Source organism: Saccostrea cucullata, unplaced genomic scaffold (assembly GCF_032062105.1).
Source record: "Saccostrea cucullata isolate Sc308-1 unplaced genomic scaffold, CSIRO_AGI_Scuc_v1 ctg7655, whole genome shotgun sequence".
Lineage (NCBI taxonomy): Eukaryota > Metazoa > Mollusca > Bivalvia > Ostreida > Ostreidae > Saccostrea > Saccostrea cuccullata.
This window is the reverse complement of record NW_026938364.1, coordinates 1-17,106: the sequence shown is the minus strand read 5'-3', so window position 1 is coordinate 17,106 and position 17,106 is coordinate 1. Positions and strand designations below refer to the sequence as shown.

Below are 17,106 nucleotides of genomic sequence, written 5' to 3'. Positions count from 1 at the left end.
CATTAGTTGTAGACAATGAAAAAAGCATTAGATTACTAGTATCAATTACAAAGTCTTCGAAGTCACACAGTTCTTGATTAGCCTCAAATTTCGTTATCAATATCTCAATAATTAAAGAAAGTTTACTTCAATGAAATAGTATTGCCTTAACATTAGCAACTTAATTCATAGATAATTGTTTGACATAGACTCTTTTGAAAATGTTTGTAAAAATTGAGATGTATAGAAATTTTCAATTATTAAGTTATACAAATACTCAAGAAAAAGAATGCAAGAAAATGTTAGCAGATCAACCTGAGCTACTGAACCTGATTTCACATTCTTGAGGCTTAGATGAGGTTGTGATTATGTATACATGTATCAACTTCTTAGTGAGGGAATGCATAGAGAAATATGTATTACAGTTGTACAGTTGCAGGTTAACGAGTATGTAAAATATGATTCACTTATAGAGTTAAGTGAACTGTTGAAGTTGAAATACTATATGTGTACTTTTTGAATAGCTACTAACGGAAAAGCCCAACTCCTCCACCCTTTGACATGCGTAAACTTTGTTTTGAGACAACACTTTCTTCATATGCTTCCTCTCTAGGCAGATGATGAAACTGAAACCCTTGCAGTCCATATTTCTCCGTATTTTCCCCAGATCCTATCCATGTCTCTGTTAAGCATATAACATCAACCTCTTTAAACCTTGCATCTTTTTGTAGGTCTTCAAAATGACTGCGCAAGCTCTGTATGTTATGCAGAATTACTTTCTTCCCAGTGGATAGTAAGGCTTGTGAAGTGTCATCAAAAGTTTAACCTTCGGCATTTCACTTAATGCTGACTTTTACTTTTTACTCTGGATCAGCATAGATCATTTCTCTGTAAACGGAAAAAGTGAAATATATACTAATTTTGTGTTTTCTTATTTCAAGTAACTGTATCATTTTAATAGAACAATGTGCTTTTACAATAAATAAGCCAGTGGATATCTTTGAAGTAAAAAGTAACCCTTGACAATGCAACGTATGCTTGACCTGGAGCAAAAACTTTATCTAAATTCACTACAGCTTTCTCAGTTGTCATCCCTTGCACTTTATGAGCCGTACATGCCCAAGACAACCTAATTGGAAATTGGTGTCTTACCACCGTACTGGCCTTTTCCTTCATCTCTTCTTGTACTCTTTCTATGAACACTAGGTTTCCATCCATTGTCTTCTGTCCGGACTTCTTCCCAACTTCCTTATTATCAAAAATTACTCCTATAGCTTTAACAACTCTATCACTGTTTTCAACCATTGAAAACTGACAGATATGCCCCATTAATCCATTAACAAGTCCATCCTCCACATTGCAATTTCTTGTGAGCATAACCCTTGCATGGACAGACAATAAGAGCGAACTTGGGAGGCCATCACTTTTAGATTTTGTCACAGGTTTGTTTTTTGGTATCAGTTTCCCCGATGTTTTGTCCTTTTTGTAATCTTGGGCCTCAATTTCCAGTAAATCTTCACAAGATTTCTTTAGCATTGACAAATTGAATGCGTTAACCTCTTCATTGGTAGAAAAAACATGAAGAACATCTTCTGGACCTTCTCTGATACAATCTTCCAACATAGCACTTTGCTGATGTGTTAACGGTTGATCTCTCTCTCTTACACGAAGGGAATTAAGAACCTCAGCAAACGACAAGTCTTCTTTTTGTCTCATTATCCCTTTCAATTCAATGACTTTAAATAACTCAAGCCAGAAGTCCATTGGATAACTCATATTTTCTTTGTAAAGTCTCTCGTCTTTTCGCTGCTTAACAGGAGGAAGCTGGTAAAAGTCCCCAACAGCAATAACACAAACCCCTCCAAATGGCTCTTTGCACTTCTTAATCTGCACCAGCCTTTCATGTATGTAGTAGAGAAGCCTTTTGTATACCATTGATATCTCATCAATGATTAGGATCTGAAGATCTCCTATCCTAACTCTCAACTCACTGAGACTTTGTTCTCCAAGTGGTTCATAAGGAAGGGGAAGATACTTTGTTAATGAAAATAGGTGATGAAGTGTATTTCCGCCTATGTTGAAAGCCGCTGTTCCCGTGAATGCTGCGAGAAGCACTGATACACTATCTGGTTCAGTCATTATTCGTGAAAGCAAACGTGATGCTTCATAATGAATGGCTTTTATGAGATGGCTTTTACCAGTTCCTGCACCTCCAGTAATAAATAAATGTAGTGGTTCAGGTTTTTCTCCTGCAATCTTTCCTAAACACCAGTCGCGCACCAAGTAAAAAATTTCACTCTGTGTTTCATTCAATGTTTGAAGAACAGATTGCATTTCCTCTCTTGAAGCTGCATTTTGGTGAACATGATACATGACATCTGCATTATGTGTCTCGCTTTCGATATCCGGTATGATATTTATGTTTTCCTCCTGTGGCACTGTAGTTTCCTTTCTCTGTGCTATACCCTCCCTTCGAAGAACCTCTGTTTCTGGACAAATTCGTGACCATGCATCCTCTGGTTCACCTATCATCTCATATGCCTCCTGAGCATTGTCAATAACATCTTCATTCTTTGCATAAAGTGAATGATTGAAATCCACTATTGACTTCACTGATTCCTTCTTTTTTCTCCCCAGAATTTTCACATAACCAGTCTCATAAAAATCCTCATATAACTCAAACCCTGGTGGTTTCAACTGTGCCTCTGTCCAATAGGGTAGAAAAAGTTGCAAGAGAGACTGATGATATTTTTCTGACATTTTCTCAACATTAAACCTGGGATACCTAACAACAGCAGGCTGTGTTCTTGTTCTTCGTTGCACAAAACCCTTTCCATTCTGTAATTCAAAAACATTTTCATTTTCCTTCTTCGGAACTTGTGATTTAGCAAGCACTCTAAATTCTGAACAAAATTCCGCGAGGCACATTTCATGAAATATTGCTTTATCTGGTCGGTTCATGTAACGTTCAATAATGTTTGTCATCCAAACTTCATCCTCCTCATCTTCTTCCTCAACACTTATCTCTTCATCCTTTGATGCTTTCTTCTTAAGCACTGATAGTGGCTTACTTAAGCGCACCGGGTTGTCACCTACAGGCACAAACAACACTTTCCTAGAGCATTCTTTCATCTTCAAGTTACATACTCTGTACACAGCTTCTTGTGCGCTTACTTCTCTGTGATGCAAGTATGCTGAACCAATTTTCTTCATCGTTTGTCTGGCATCGTGATTTCCCTCCTCAGCCTCCAACTTTGTTTGTTTGAGTAACATACCCATTTCCCTTTCTGACTTTGATATATAGGAAATTATATAAACAATACAACTGAAAGGATCCAGCACAAACTGTATGTCCATATTAGCATCCCAGGACTTCAACAGACATCTGTTGTATTGATTCGTCCATACCTCATTCGGGCAGCGTTCGAGTACAACTGATCTCTTTGTGGATAACATGTTGTAGGCATCTTCGTACAGCTCCTGTGTTAGTGATAGATCATCAAACAATTCTTGTGTTGTTTGAATTCTTTCACCATCATTCTGTATCTTATCCCAAACACTAAGTAATATCTCCTTTGCAAAAGCTTTGTTTACATTTGTCTCTTTTTCCCACTCCTCTGCGTTTTCTTCTTCATTTGCACTTGTAATGAAAGTCTTTTGAGAAGGGGGCCTTGGGAAATTAAACCTACACTCTGTGCCTTTCTTTTTACAAGACTTTGAATGTTTCTTGCTGTGCTGTTGTACCTCTAAGACACTTTTTCTCAATTCTGGGTCATCACTATCTGCAGGAACAGAACATGTCACATATCTGTCAATGAAGTCGCACACAGCTTCTTCTCCATCAGAATCAATATTAGGTGCATTTTCAACCCAATATAAACAATGCATATGTGGGGATCCCCTCTGCTGAAACTCAACTCTTTGGAAAAAGTCTATTACTTTTCCTATTGGCTTTGCTGGGGAAAGAATGACCTCCTTATGAAATATTTGAAACCTGTGTTCAAACATTCTAGCCACTGTGACTGGATTGCATCTTAAAACTTCATTTTTCTCTGACCACTCCATCTCATCGGGATCTCTGTTATCATTCTGCTGTTGCAATATAGCTTTAACAGCATCATTCCATCTGTACTCCGCTGCAGAAAACGAACAAAACCAAGTTGGGATTCCTAATTGTCGCAGCATGGCAAAAATGTCCTTCTGAGTACTTGACCAATAGGCAGGAGTTCCTCTTATTGGCTGCATAAATCTTAAAGCATCATCATTTCTCAACAAACTGGAGAGAGTAGTCGGGTCTTGCAGCATATGTATCGTAACTGGTTTTCCATTGGTACATTTTGATAGTGATTTTCTAAGTGAAATTTGTGTTTTTTCGATCACTTGATTCAATTCAGACATGTACTGGCTGAAAAAAATGTAATTGGTATCCTTTGCAAACCTGTCATCAGCATTCATTAACCTATTATTGAAATATTTCTCGAGAGTTAATTTTTCTGATCTTTCCTCATTCCAGGAGAAACTACCACTTGGGAAATGACAAGGAAATGCCTTCGCTTCGTTGCCAGGTTCTTGTAACATTCGAACAGGATTCTTCCCTTCACTTGGTGCAATATTATACACGTCATCGAAATAATGATCTAAAACTTCCTGTGCAACATCAACAGGCTGTAAACATGTATCAAATGCAACCATTTCTTCATTAATTTCACCTGTTGTATCAACATCTGACATTTCTTCATGAGTCTCCAAACTTTCAGTTAAGGATGATGTTATTTTTAAATCCTTGTACCACTGATTGTTTTCTTTCAAGTATGATAAGGCTGACATGACATGGTTTGTATTAACAAACTGATATTCAAAGTAGCCTTTGTAATTTAATTTCCTTTTTAATTTCACACGCAACAATAAGTTTTCATCTTCTTTTCTGGGTAAACTGATTGTCTTTTTCATATCTGAAGGCACACAAACCACAGGTCCATGAACATTTTTTTGCCCACCATGGGGAAGAGCCATGACCTTCATAAATGGTATGTGAATCGCAATCAAATGCTGTTCCAAACTGTTTAATCGAGTCAGTTCTGGTGGAATATCTTCCAGAATCAAACCGTTCACTGAAGCCTCAGCTGGTGCTTTGCCACTCATTATTTTCCTGTGACAAGTGTAACAAATCCATAATGATGATTTGGTACATGCTTCTGGACAAGATTCAGAACATTCATGCAAATACTTGTGTACCAAACAAATGTCAGAAATAGTTCTTGCAGATTCATTTTTCTCATACATCTGATGTTCACAAGCTTGAACTTGATTTTTAAACAATAACCTATGGCAGCAGGTACAAGCATAATCTGGACCCTCCTTAGCTTTTTCCTTAAACAATCTGATAACTTCCTCTTCCTGTTCCAAGTTCATCTGCTTCAGCCTCCTCTTTTGTGCAACTTTCTCTTTTTTCTTCTTCATTGCTTCTGAAGATGAGTAATAACTATCCTTACTACGTTTCTTTACTTTTGATTGGACTTTGATGTCAGATTGATACCTCCTTGCAGCTCTTTCTTGCATATTTGCTTTAAAAGTTTCATTTGAACTATATCTTTGAACATGAGCTGCTTTATTTTTCATCCTGTAGGTTTCATCTTCTTTGTACTTTTTCAAGGCCCCCTGTTTTACTTTAGTTTTGTGTTCCGAGTCCATTTTATACTTGTCAGTGCTTCTTTGTTTTACTTTTTGCTGGTGTTTTAAGTCTGTCTTGTATTTCTCTCCCTTCTTAACATTTTCCTGATGTCTCACTGGCCTTCTTTTCTTAACATTTTCCTGATGTCTCTGTTTTGTAGATCTGTTTTGTTTTGTACTTCTCCGTACTGGCCTTCTTTACATTTTCCTGATGTCTCAGATCTGTTTTGTACTTTTCCGTACTGGCCTTCTTAACATTTTTCCGATGAGTCAGATCTGTCTTATACTTCTCAGTACTTGCTTTCCTCAAATTTCCCTGATATTCAAGGTCTGTTCTGTACTTCTCCTTGTTTTTTTCTTTCACCTGTTCTCTGTGCTTAACATCAGACTTGTATCTCCCAACAATTTTCCTCTTTTTTGCCTCTCTGTGATTGAAGTTAGTGTAGTATTGCAGTTTACTTCTTCTTCTACTTGCCCTTTGAACTTCTTCTCGGTGTTCTAAATCTAAAGCACGATATCGTTCCCTGTTCCTAATCTGTATTTTAAACTTTGTGTCTGCATCTGAATACATTTCTCTCCTATGCTTGATAATTCTATTCCGGAAGTGCTTACTATCCTTGTACTTTTTCCTTAATTTGTCTTTGCGTATTCTACTCGAATGCAATGGCCCTTTCGATACAAAGGTATCTCGCTTTTCTTTCATTCGAAGTCGATTTCCTCTGCGCAAGTTATACTCTCTCTTGCAAGACATTGTTTGCATGACCGATTCCTTTCCAGATAGACTTGCTGAAACACATAAAACAACATCATAATGGTTCTGTTGTTTATGGTATAAATAAATAGACTCCTTCTGTTCATCTACTTCAGGGTTTGGCACTTCCCCACTAAAACAAATCCATTTCCTGTCTGAATAAGTATAAATGTCTACATTCAACATGTGCGACATTGCATGAATCTCCAATTCAGTGGCCCATACACCCTCGTCTGACATTTTACTGGAAACCAAGTAAGACCTTAATGATCCCTCATATCTCATAAACTGCTGAAATTTTGTTTCATGTTTCAACAAGTGTTGACAAACAGCTTCTCGTATAAGTTGGTGATAGTTCTCAGAGTTTGTCAGACTGAATGATACTGCCCTGAAAAAACAATTTCCATCTGCTTCGATTTCTTTACACTTGCTAGGTATATCCATGCCTTTCACAATCACAGCATCATTTTCATATCTAGAAGTAAAATAAGACAATCCCAACTCTTTGCTCAATTCCATCTTCTTCTCTACAGACAAAGGAATAAAATTGTGTTGTTTTATTTCCTCGTCCATAAATATCACCTCATTTGTCTGCAACATCTCTAACTGATCTGACAATAAGCTGTCTTGCTTTGTACCTTGCAATCCTCTTGCATATCTCTCATTTTCTTCAACATTTGATTGATCTGACATCATGACACCTTGTCTTAAACTTATGAATGCTTCTGAAAATTTTACATCACCTTTAACATGTTCAACCTTGTTAACTTCTGCAATAGCAAAATGCTTCAGTGAACACAGCACTCCAGTTAATTCACATTCAACAGTTTTTGAAAATCCCATAGAGAGAGCCAGAAACCTTAGATGTAAGTAAACATCCTGAACATCCTTTAACAAAATTCTTGTACTCTTCCCTCTAACACTTAAATATCCACGAGAGCACCGTGCATGTGAATCAAATATGAAAAAGCCATCAGTAGTTTTTCCAATTAAAAGGGTATTTCCCCCAAAACACACAAAACACCCATTTGTTTCAGCAAGTGCCATCTGGAGAGCTTCAAAAAGAGGATAAGCATTAAAATCTTCATAACATGGCTCCTCCTCTGATAAACTAATGAAACTTGGTACCGAAACCTTCACTGTAAAGTCAAATGTGTTGTTATAGCATTCAAAATACTGTGGTAATTCTTCTACTAACAAATACCTACTTGTAATTGAAGAACTGTTCTGCAGGTATGTGTAAAGTTCATCTCCATTCACTAAAACTTTGTTGATATCAGCTGTTTGCCACATTTCTGCACTTTTCAGAAGATTATAAGCTAAACCTGACAAACAATTTGCCACACACTGGGTTCCTGCAGTGTCACCAAACATAGGATCAGCTTGATGGAAAGAGCCCTGAACAGATACATTGTGCAAACTTCTTGCTTTCAAATCATCATTTCCCTCATCCTGCACACTACAACCTTCTCTCTGATCACATTGTTCATTTACATCTTTTATATTCCAACTTTTACAATTTCTTTCCTCACTTACTTTCTGAAAGACCTTACTCTCATTTGTTTCCTTCATTTCTCCCTTATCATCAGTTTTATCGCTTGACTCTCTGACATTTTCTTTGATCTCTGTATCATCTCTGAAATCCATCATACTTTCTACAGTCTCCAACATATCTCTTTCTCTGTTTATACTTTCTATAATATCAGGTTTTTCGTTCAAGTTTCCTTTTGATATTCGTTCAGTTTCCATTTTTGATTTCGTTAAAGTTCCTTCATCTTTTGATATTCTACTGGTCTCCTCCATCCTGGAGGTATCCAGCTGCGCCTGTCCTGCTGGATCAGACATATGCACTATGTCCGATCCAGGTGCCCTCGGTGGAGCACAAACCCACGGTGGGGAGTCAGTGGACGGTGCCTTGCCCTCGTCATGGACAAACAGACGACTTCCCCGAGGAGGTGACAACCTCGGGGCAGGTGAATGCATTTTCACTCGAGGTGAGGCCTGCACCCTGGCCAGGGGTTTTTCCTCTTTAGGTGGAAACCCCATCGAACCAAGCCCCGGAAAATTACCGGGAGGAGCTGAATCAGCTCCATCCACTGTCCCACAGGGAACAGCAGACTGTTGTGGCGGCAAAGCTGATACTTCATCAGGCAGAATCCTTGCAGACTTTTGTCTCTGCTCTCTTTTTCTTATTTTGTCTTGCAGCATTCGCTGTCTCGTAGACATTTTCTTTCTCTTTGCCATCTGAAAAAACATTAATAATATACCATAGATTACTACAACTGCCCTAAAGAAAATTTTTTTCTCATATTTAAAGTAAAACAGGCTGTTTGAAAGCAACAAACCGCTAAAATGATTTGAAACACATGAAAAGTAATAATACTTTCCACAATATTTTACTGTAGAAGTCATTGTAATAACTAAACAATAAAGCAATATCTGCAATTCAGACAAATTTTGTTGCATTTTTACAACGCTGATTAATAAAAGGTCGATATGCGTCTTTACAAAATAGATAGTTGATAAAGATCATATTAAAAGATAAGTATCATTTAGAGTTAGACGCTTGCCATCCACGTCAACAGTGACTTGTATCTCTAACAGCCTACCTGGTTTTCTTAACGCTATGTTTGTTTATCGATCTAAAAGTATCAGCGGCGTTATGTGATGGAGTTATTTAAAAATAGCAATTCTCACCTAGCAGGGTTATAGATAATTATAATTTGTTAACTTTATACACATTTAATTTACATGGTGTAATTAACAGTAATTTTGTACCATTTATTGATAAACAAAATATATATATATATATATTTCCAATCTTATTTAAACTGGCGCAAGTTATAGCATGATAGCTTTTAAGGGAAATATTTATTTATTTAATCTGTAAAAAAAAAATACACTTTTGATGTATTCATTTAAAAAATATCTTGACCTTGATTAATCACTAGTACATATAATGAACATCAAAGAAACTAGAGGTACTGTGATACCAGCATCCCATAATGTAAATGTGTTGCTATATATTGTTTTACGGTAATATGTGAAGAGGAGTAACTCGTCTTATCAAAGGTTATCCAGAAGCTTCTATATGTGATGTCATAGGTAAACATATAATGGCAAAGTACATGTTTTGCTATGGGAAACCCAAAATGCGTGTCGAATAAAAACGATAAATAGGAGGTGCACAATGGCAAAATGAAACAAAGATTCCGTGAAAGTTTCACTAAATTTCACTCAGTAGTATAGGAGGAGTTGCTGATAAGAGATAAAGTGTGACAGGTGCACAGACAGATTGAAAGACAGATGTAATCCCGATTACTATATACCCTTCCACTTTTCAAGCAGGGGGTATTAAAATGGTGACACATCTAGTACTAAGTATAATTAGTTTGTTCTGCTTTTAATAAGAAAGTCGCCTTTCATTCATTTTATTTTGATTAAAAAAAACATACAAGCGAAATTCTTATTAAAGAAAAACATTCTGAAAAAACTTTCAAAATAAAATTTTAACGTTTCTTAACACATGATCATGCACGATTAAAACCGAAAACCATTGAATCTATTACATGCACGATCTTGCCAATACACGAACAAATTAATCTACACGATTGGTTTGTCAACAATAAAGTTTAAGCCGCTGTATGTAACACTTTGGTTGGCCATTGTGGCCTTGCCCTATCCCTGGGTGTAATGATTTGAACAAATTTGAATCTACACTACTTGAGCATGCTTCCATATACATTGTAAATATGATGAATTATGGCTTTGTCATTCTTGAGAAGAATATTGTTAAAGAATTTTCCTATATATTTCTATTTTAAACTTTGGTCGGCCATTTTGGCCCCGCCTTCCCCCGGGGGACATGATTTGAACAAATTTGAATATTCACTACTTGAGCATGCTTCCATATATATATGATGAATTATGACTTTGTAATTCTTGAAAAGAAGATTTTTAAAGAATTTTCCTATATATTTCTATGTAAAACTTTGGTTGGCCATTTTGGCCCCACCCTACCCCGGGGGGTCATGATTTAAACAAACTTGAATCTACACTATCTGAACATGCTTCCATATAAATATGATGAATTATAACTTTGTCAATCTTGAGAAGAAGATATTTAAAGAATTTTCCTATATATTACTATGTTAAACTTTGGTCGGCCATTTTGGCCCCGCCCTACCCCCGAGGGACATGATTTGAACAAACTTGAATCTACACTACCTGAACATGCTCCCACATAAATATGATGAATTATGGCTTTGTCATTCTTGAGAAGATTTTTAAAGAATTTTCCTATATATTTCTTTGTAAAACTTTGGTCGGCCATTTTGGCCCCGCCCTACCCCGGGGGTCATGATTTGAACAAACTTGAATCTACACTACCTGAACATGCTTCCATATAAATATGATGATTTATGGTTTTGTCATTCTTGAGAAGAAGATTTTTAAAGAATATTCCTATATATTTCTATGTAAAACTTTGGTCGGCCATTTTGGCCCCGCCCTACCCCTGGGGGTCATGATTTGAACAAACCTGAATCTGCACTACTTGAGGATGTTTCCCCATAAGTTTCATTTTTCCTGGCACAGTTGTTCTTGAGAAGAAGATTTTTATTAAAATATGCCACCAAATTTTCATTAATTCCCAATTATTTCCCCTTGAATGAGGGCGTGGCCCTTTATTAGAACAAACTTGAATCCCCTTCACCCAAGGACACTTTCTACCAAGTTTGGTTGAAATTCGCCCAGCGGTTCTTGAGAAGAAGTTGAAAATATGAACAGTTTACAGACAGACAGACAGACGGACGCCGGACAAAATGTGATCAGAAAAGCTCACTTGAGCCTTCGGCTCAGGTGACCTAACAAACATATTTTTCATTTTGCCTTTGGTTCTAGGAATTTGATTTCATGGATCAAGAATATTAAAACAAGATCTTATTTATGTAACATTTAAAATCTTGTGGTGGACATGTATTCATAACTCTTGTCACACCTCGAAAACAAAAATAACCAGAAGTCTTTGTCGAGACTGAAGCTCTACTGGTTTGAACTTATAGCAAAGGAAGAGAAGGTCCTTAAGCAGCTGGGATTTGAAACTTTATAAACAGCATTAAATAGAATAATGATCGTTGATAAAGTTTCTTTATGTTCTTTGTGTAGTCTACTTGTGTGCCAAGTTATACTAAAATCAGACCGAAACTGTAGGGGGAGTAGCATTTTGAAACAATTTTACAGACATTTCTATTTTAGTAACCATGGCAACACCGTTCATCAAAATTAAAATTCAATATACAGAAATATGTATCTTAGTGTAGTCTACTTGTGTGCTAAGTTATACTGAAATCAGACCAAAACTGTAAGAGTAGTAGCATTTTGAAACAATTTTACAGACATTTCTAATTTTAGTAACCACGGCAACACCGTTCATCGAAATCAAAAACAAATACAAAGAATTATTTAACTTAGTGTATTCTACTTGTGTGCCAAGTTATACTGAAATCAGACCAAAACTGTAGGAGGAGTAGCATTTTGAAAGAATTTCACAGAAATTTCTATTTTTATTAACCACGGCAACACGGTTCATCGAAATCAAAAACTGACACAGAATTATGTATCTTATTGTAGTCTACGGACGCCGGACACATTTCTATCGCTTAAGCTCTTCTGGTCTCTGACCAGTAGAGCTAAAAATAAAATCACTACAAAAATTTTGTTGTTTCACAGTATGCAGCTACTTATGGCTACATATATATTCAAAACCTACCCAAAGTAGATAACTTTACTTACTCTTTTGTTTTACATAAACTTGTGGGAAAATCAAGAACAGCGCAATTTTATGAGCAGCAAATTTAATTTTGCAATCATACTAAGGATAAATGCAAAACAAGAGGCCCATGGGCCACATCGCATACCTGAGTAACTTGGGTGATGCAGTTCTTAACAGATTCCCCCTCCTGCTATACCTATCATGCACCACTACCCCCTTCCTTTTTATGATTATCTACACTTCCCATGCTCCCATATGACTTTCAGCTTTCCTGGTCCATTGGTTCTTGAGAAGAAAATTTTCAAAGATTTGTTCTATATATTTCTGTGTAAAACTTGCATTCCCTATTGTGGCCCCACCATACCCCCGAGGGTCATGATTGTAACAATTTAATATCTGCACTATTCAAGGATGCTTCCAAATAAGTGTCAGCTTTCCTTGCCTGGTGGTTCTTGAGAAGAAGATTTTTAAAGATTTGTTCTATATATTTCTATGTAAAACTTGCATTCCCTATTGCAGCCATGCCCTACCCCCGGGGGTCATGATATTAACAATTTAATATCTACACTATTCAAGGATGCTTCCAAATAAGTGTCAGCTTTCCTTGCCTGGTGGTTCTTGAGAAGAAGATTTTTATAGATTTGTTCTATATATTTCTATATAAAACTTGCATTCCCTATTGTGGCCCCGCCCTACCCTGGGGGTCATGATTTTAACAATTTAATATCTGCACTATTCAAGGATGATTCCAAATAAGTTTCAGCTTTCCTTGCCTGGTGGTTCTTGAGAAAAAGATTTTTAGGATTTGTTCTATATATGTCTATGTAAAACTTGTATTCCCTATTGTGGCCCCGCCCTACCCCTGGGGGTCATGATTTTAACAATTTAATATCTAAACTATTCAAGGATGATTCCACGTAAATTTCAGCTTCCTGGCCTAGTGGATTTTTAAAGACTTGTTCTATATATTTCTATGTAAAACTTTGATTCCCTCTTGTTGCCCTGCCCTACCCCTGGGGGTCATGATTTTAATAATTTAATATCTACACTACCAAAGAATGCTTCCAAATAAGTTTCAGCTTTCCTTGCCCAGTGGTTCTTGAGAAAAAGATTTTTAGGATTTGTTCTATATATGTCTATTTAAAACTTGTATTCCCTATTGTGGCCCCGCCCTACCCCTGGGGGTCATGATTTTAACAATTTAATATCTAAACTATTCAAGGATGATTCCACGTAAATTTCAGCTTTTCTGGCCCAGTGGTTCTTGAGGAGAAGATTTTTAAAGATTTGTTCCAAATATTCCTATGTAAAACTTGGATTCCCTCTTGTGGCCCAACCCTACCTCCAGGGGTCATGATTTTAACAATTTAATATCTTCCCTACCTAAGGATGCTTCCAAATAAGTTTCAGCTCTCCTTGCCCAGTGGTTCTTGAGAAGAAAATTTTTAAAAGATTTGTTCTATATATTTCTAAGTAACACTTGTGTATTCCCTATTGTAGTACCGCCCTACCCTGGGGGTCATGATATTAACAATTTAATGTCTACACTATTCAATCATGATTGCACATGTTTCAGCTTTCCTGGCCCAGTGGTTCTTGAGAAGAAGATTTTTAAAGATTTCTTCTATGTATTCCTATGTAAAATCAGATTTTTTATCGTGGCCCCTATGACCTTCGGCTCAGGTGATCTAAAAATTAAGCCAGAAAATGGTGATTTTGCAAATTTACAATTAAACATAGAAATATGTCCAAAATTGTTACTCTACAAAGTAAAAAAAATTAAAAAGCCAAAATTTTGTCTCATTGATCAACAGTGTGACTGCATGTATCCAGAAATTTGCTGCTCACTATATTGCGCCATTCCACATTTGTATATAAAATAGCTACTTTGTTAGGTCCAGTCCAAAGACTATTTCTACTTATGTAGCTATTAGTAGGTACGTAGGTATTTAAACCTACCAAAAGTAGCTATTTTTTACCTATTTTTTGCTTTACTTACATATTGTGGCCAAAAACAAGAATGGCGCAACACGGTAAGCACTGAATTTCTTGATGCAGTCACACTGATAATGGAATATGACAAAAATTTGGCCAAAAAATGATTGCTTCGTATCTTATCAATTATGCATAGAAACTAATGTAAAATTTCTGCCTCATGACATAATCATTTTCTGGTCAAAATATTGTCTTATTCATCATCAGTGTGACTGTATCAAAAATTATGTATTCACCATATTTCATCATTTGCCCACAATATGTACATAATACCAAAAGAAGGTAAAAATAGCTACTTTCGGTAGGTTTTAAATACCTAGCTATTATTAGCTATGTAGGTAGAAATAGTTTTTGGACTGAACCTGTTTGTATAGGTATAAATGCACCAAGTTACCATGCAGCTACTTATAGTTATGTAGGTAGAAAATCTTAAGGCTGGACCTGATGAATTGATTAAAAAGTCATAAAAAATTTAACTACAATGGATGAGTCACTTATGGCCATAAACTGTACTCTATCGGTGATTTATTCATAACACTGCCTTATGCAGTGATTTATTATTTAAAAATAAACAACACCAACAACAGAATAAATGTTGAACTCAGATTTGTGTTTACATTGTATATAACGTTACAATTATTTTAAAATTAAGAGTGTGACTAAAATGCAGGCGTAAACGTTTTTTGATAATTACGTCTTTGAAATTTACAGACATAGTTTATAACTATAGGTTTTGCCTTCCTGCCATGATTATCGCCGATTGTCCTTTTCCACCTTTACTCATTTTGGCGATTTTACACAGCCTTCACATAGTTAAATTGTTAAATCATTATGAAATTAAATGTCGATTATTAGGGTTTTTGTCGTCCGTTGCATTATTCCTCGTTACATCAAAATGGCAAATCAAAAAAGCGGATTATTTACAGATTGTTTATATAACGTTACACTATTATTTTAAAATTAACATGCATTCTGAAATACTTATTATCAAAAACCCAGATGTCAAACAGCTCTAACAACACGCTCTGTCTTGTTATTCAAAAATGTCGCTTGGTTCTTTGTTCAAATGCTGAAGATTTCAACTTTTGCCTCTGATGACAGTGTTGTTTTGTAACTGTTCAAGAACTGCGCAATTTATCGATCTACCAGAAGTAAGGGGAGTGGTAAATGTAGTCCCCCTCACAGTCCCGGATTTTGGATCTTTTGCGATTTCTTTTTCCCCGGCGCACAAAATTTATTCAAATTCGCATGCACATTTTCTAGATTAAGATAAATCCACTAATACAAAAAAAACCTCAGAAACATGCGTATTACTTACTGAATCAGCGGTATCAATTGCCAAAAAGCGGATGACTAGATTTACCGCTTGCCTAGAAGAAACAATTCGGGTCTCGACAACTCGTACGGTATATACTTCGAATTTTTATGAACAAAATGTAAACAGTTATTGATATGATGGGTGTGATATCTAGACGTTTTGTAGAAATGCTGGTTAGAAATTATGATATATCGATAATGAAACATCAGAAAATATTAATAACATTATAAGGGCAAAGAAATGAAATAAAAACAAGATCAGCAAAGACAATTCGATGATCGAACAGTATTCAGGATTAAAAGTAAAGATGAAAAATGCTGATTTATTAATACTGCATCGTTAAAAATCTAGCGGTCACAGCAAAAAGAAAAAAAATACAGTATTTTAATCAATTCCAACTTAAGGGAGGGGGTTCATACTAAAATCATTATTTTGTTTTCAGACTACATTCATTTACATCTTTATATCATTTACATCTTTACATCTTATACAGTCTTTAAAAAAATCATTTTTAATTTGAATAACATAAAGCAAAATCAAACTTAGAGTGTTCCAAGAAACTGCACTCATGTGTCGCCAGTTTTTGGCTTCTGTAGACTGAGATGTTCCTCCTAAATCAAATTACGATAAATAACTTATTTTACATGTGTGAGGACGTTTTTAAAATCTCTACAACATTAATTGTTGGCATTTAAAACATATTATAAAATATTGCATTCAGTTGAGTGTAACATTGAAAAATTTCACCACAAGAAAACCATAAAAAAAAAATTTTCAACCGATGTGCAGGAGGTTGACAAAGGTTTTTTAAAGGGGGGAAATTTTTACTTTAACGTCCCCATTATGGAATTGAAGGATTGGTCCCCAAATATTTCTCATGCAAATAACTTTTTAAAAAGAAAACGAGTCTCTGAATGGTTGAACAAAAATTGATCAAAATCCTAGACTTTAAGATGATATGCAAAAAAAGGCTGATCCCTAATTTAGGGGCCCGAGGGGGCCAAAAATGAAATTTTTAAATCCTTAATGTTCAATGTCTTTTTACAGATTATGGAGGCAAAATATTCTTCTTCACAATTTTATCATTAAATTAGAATGAAAATCTCAATCAAAATCTCATTCATCTCATCAAGAATTGGGGAAAACCCACTCATTGCTCGCAACGAGATCGTATCTAGTAAATCTTTCCCTCTTCGCGGAACACCTTCTTGTTATTCGTTTGTTTCTTTTTTCCCCTGTTTTTCTTATTATTTTTTTTCTTACCGATTTTGTGCACGCGATTTCTCAAAAACGGCTCGTTAGATTTTTATGAAACTTTCGTCTGATAGAACATCAAAAAATCTCGATACCCTTTTTTTTTTTGATGACGTCACTTCCGGTTTGGAGATTTTTGCAGTTTTGTGATTTTTTAAAGGGGCGTTTTCCGCCGCTCTTTTTAAAAACCGCTCATCACAGGAAGATGAAACCTTTTCAGGAAGATAGAGCAACATATGTGGATTTGCATTGTGTTTTTACCTTTTACCGGAAGTACTGCACGCAAAGCTCGGCATGGACTAAAAAAGTCATATTGAGCGTTTCAAAATTTCTAACACTTTTTCTATTTTATCATTTTACTTGTAA

The 17,106-nt window shown here is 35.8% G+C and overlaps 1 protein-coding gene across 1 annotated transcript; it reads right to left on the bottom strand.

The window, feature by feature from the left end:
- Window positions 1-506: 506 nt before the first annotated feature.
- LOC134250047 (uncharacterized) lies at window positions 507-5,670 on the bottom strand. Its single transcript, XM_062732406.1, has 2 exons — window positions 1,023-5,670; window positions 507-661 (listed from the first exon to the last, which is right to left on the bottom strand). Exons 1-2 carry the CDS (start codon window positions 5,668-5,670, stop codon window positions 507-509), a joined length of 4,803 nt encoding a protein of 1,600 aa, XP_062588390.1.
- Between the last annotated feature and the right edge of the window lie 11,436 nt (window positions 5,671-17,106).

Bases quoted from the DNA above. Each gene is read 5' to 3' on its own strand.
- LOC134250047 (XM_062732406.1), bottom strand. From the start codon at position 5,670: ATGGACTCGGAACACAAAACTAAAGTAAAACAGGGGGCCTTGAAAAAG. The intron at 662-1,022 runs GTCAAGCATACG...TATGCTTAACAG, and splicing joins AGATAAAGTTTTTGCTCCAG to AGACATGGATAGGATCTGGG.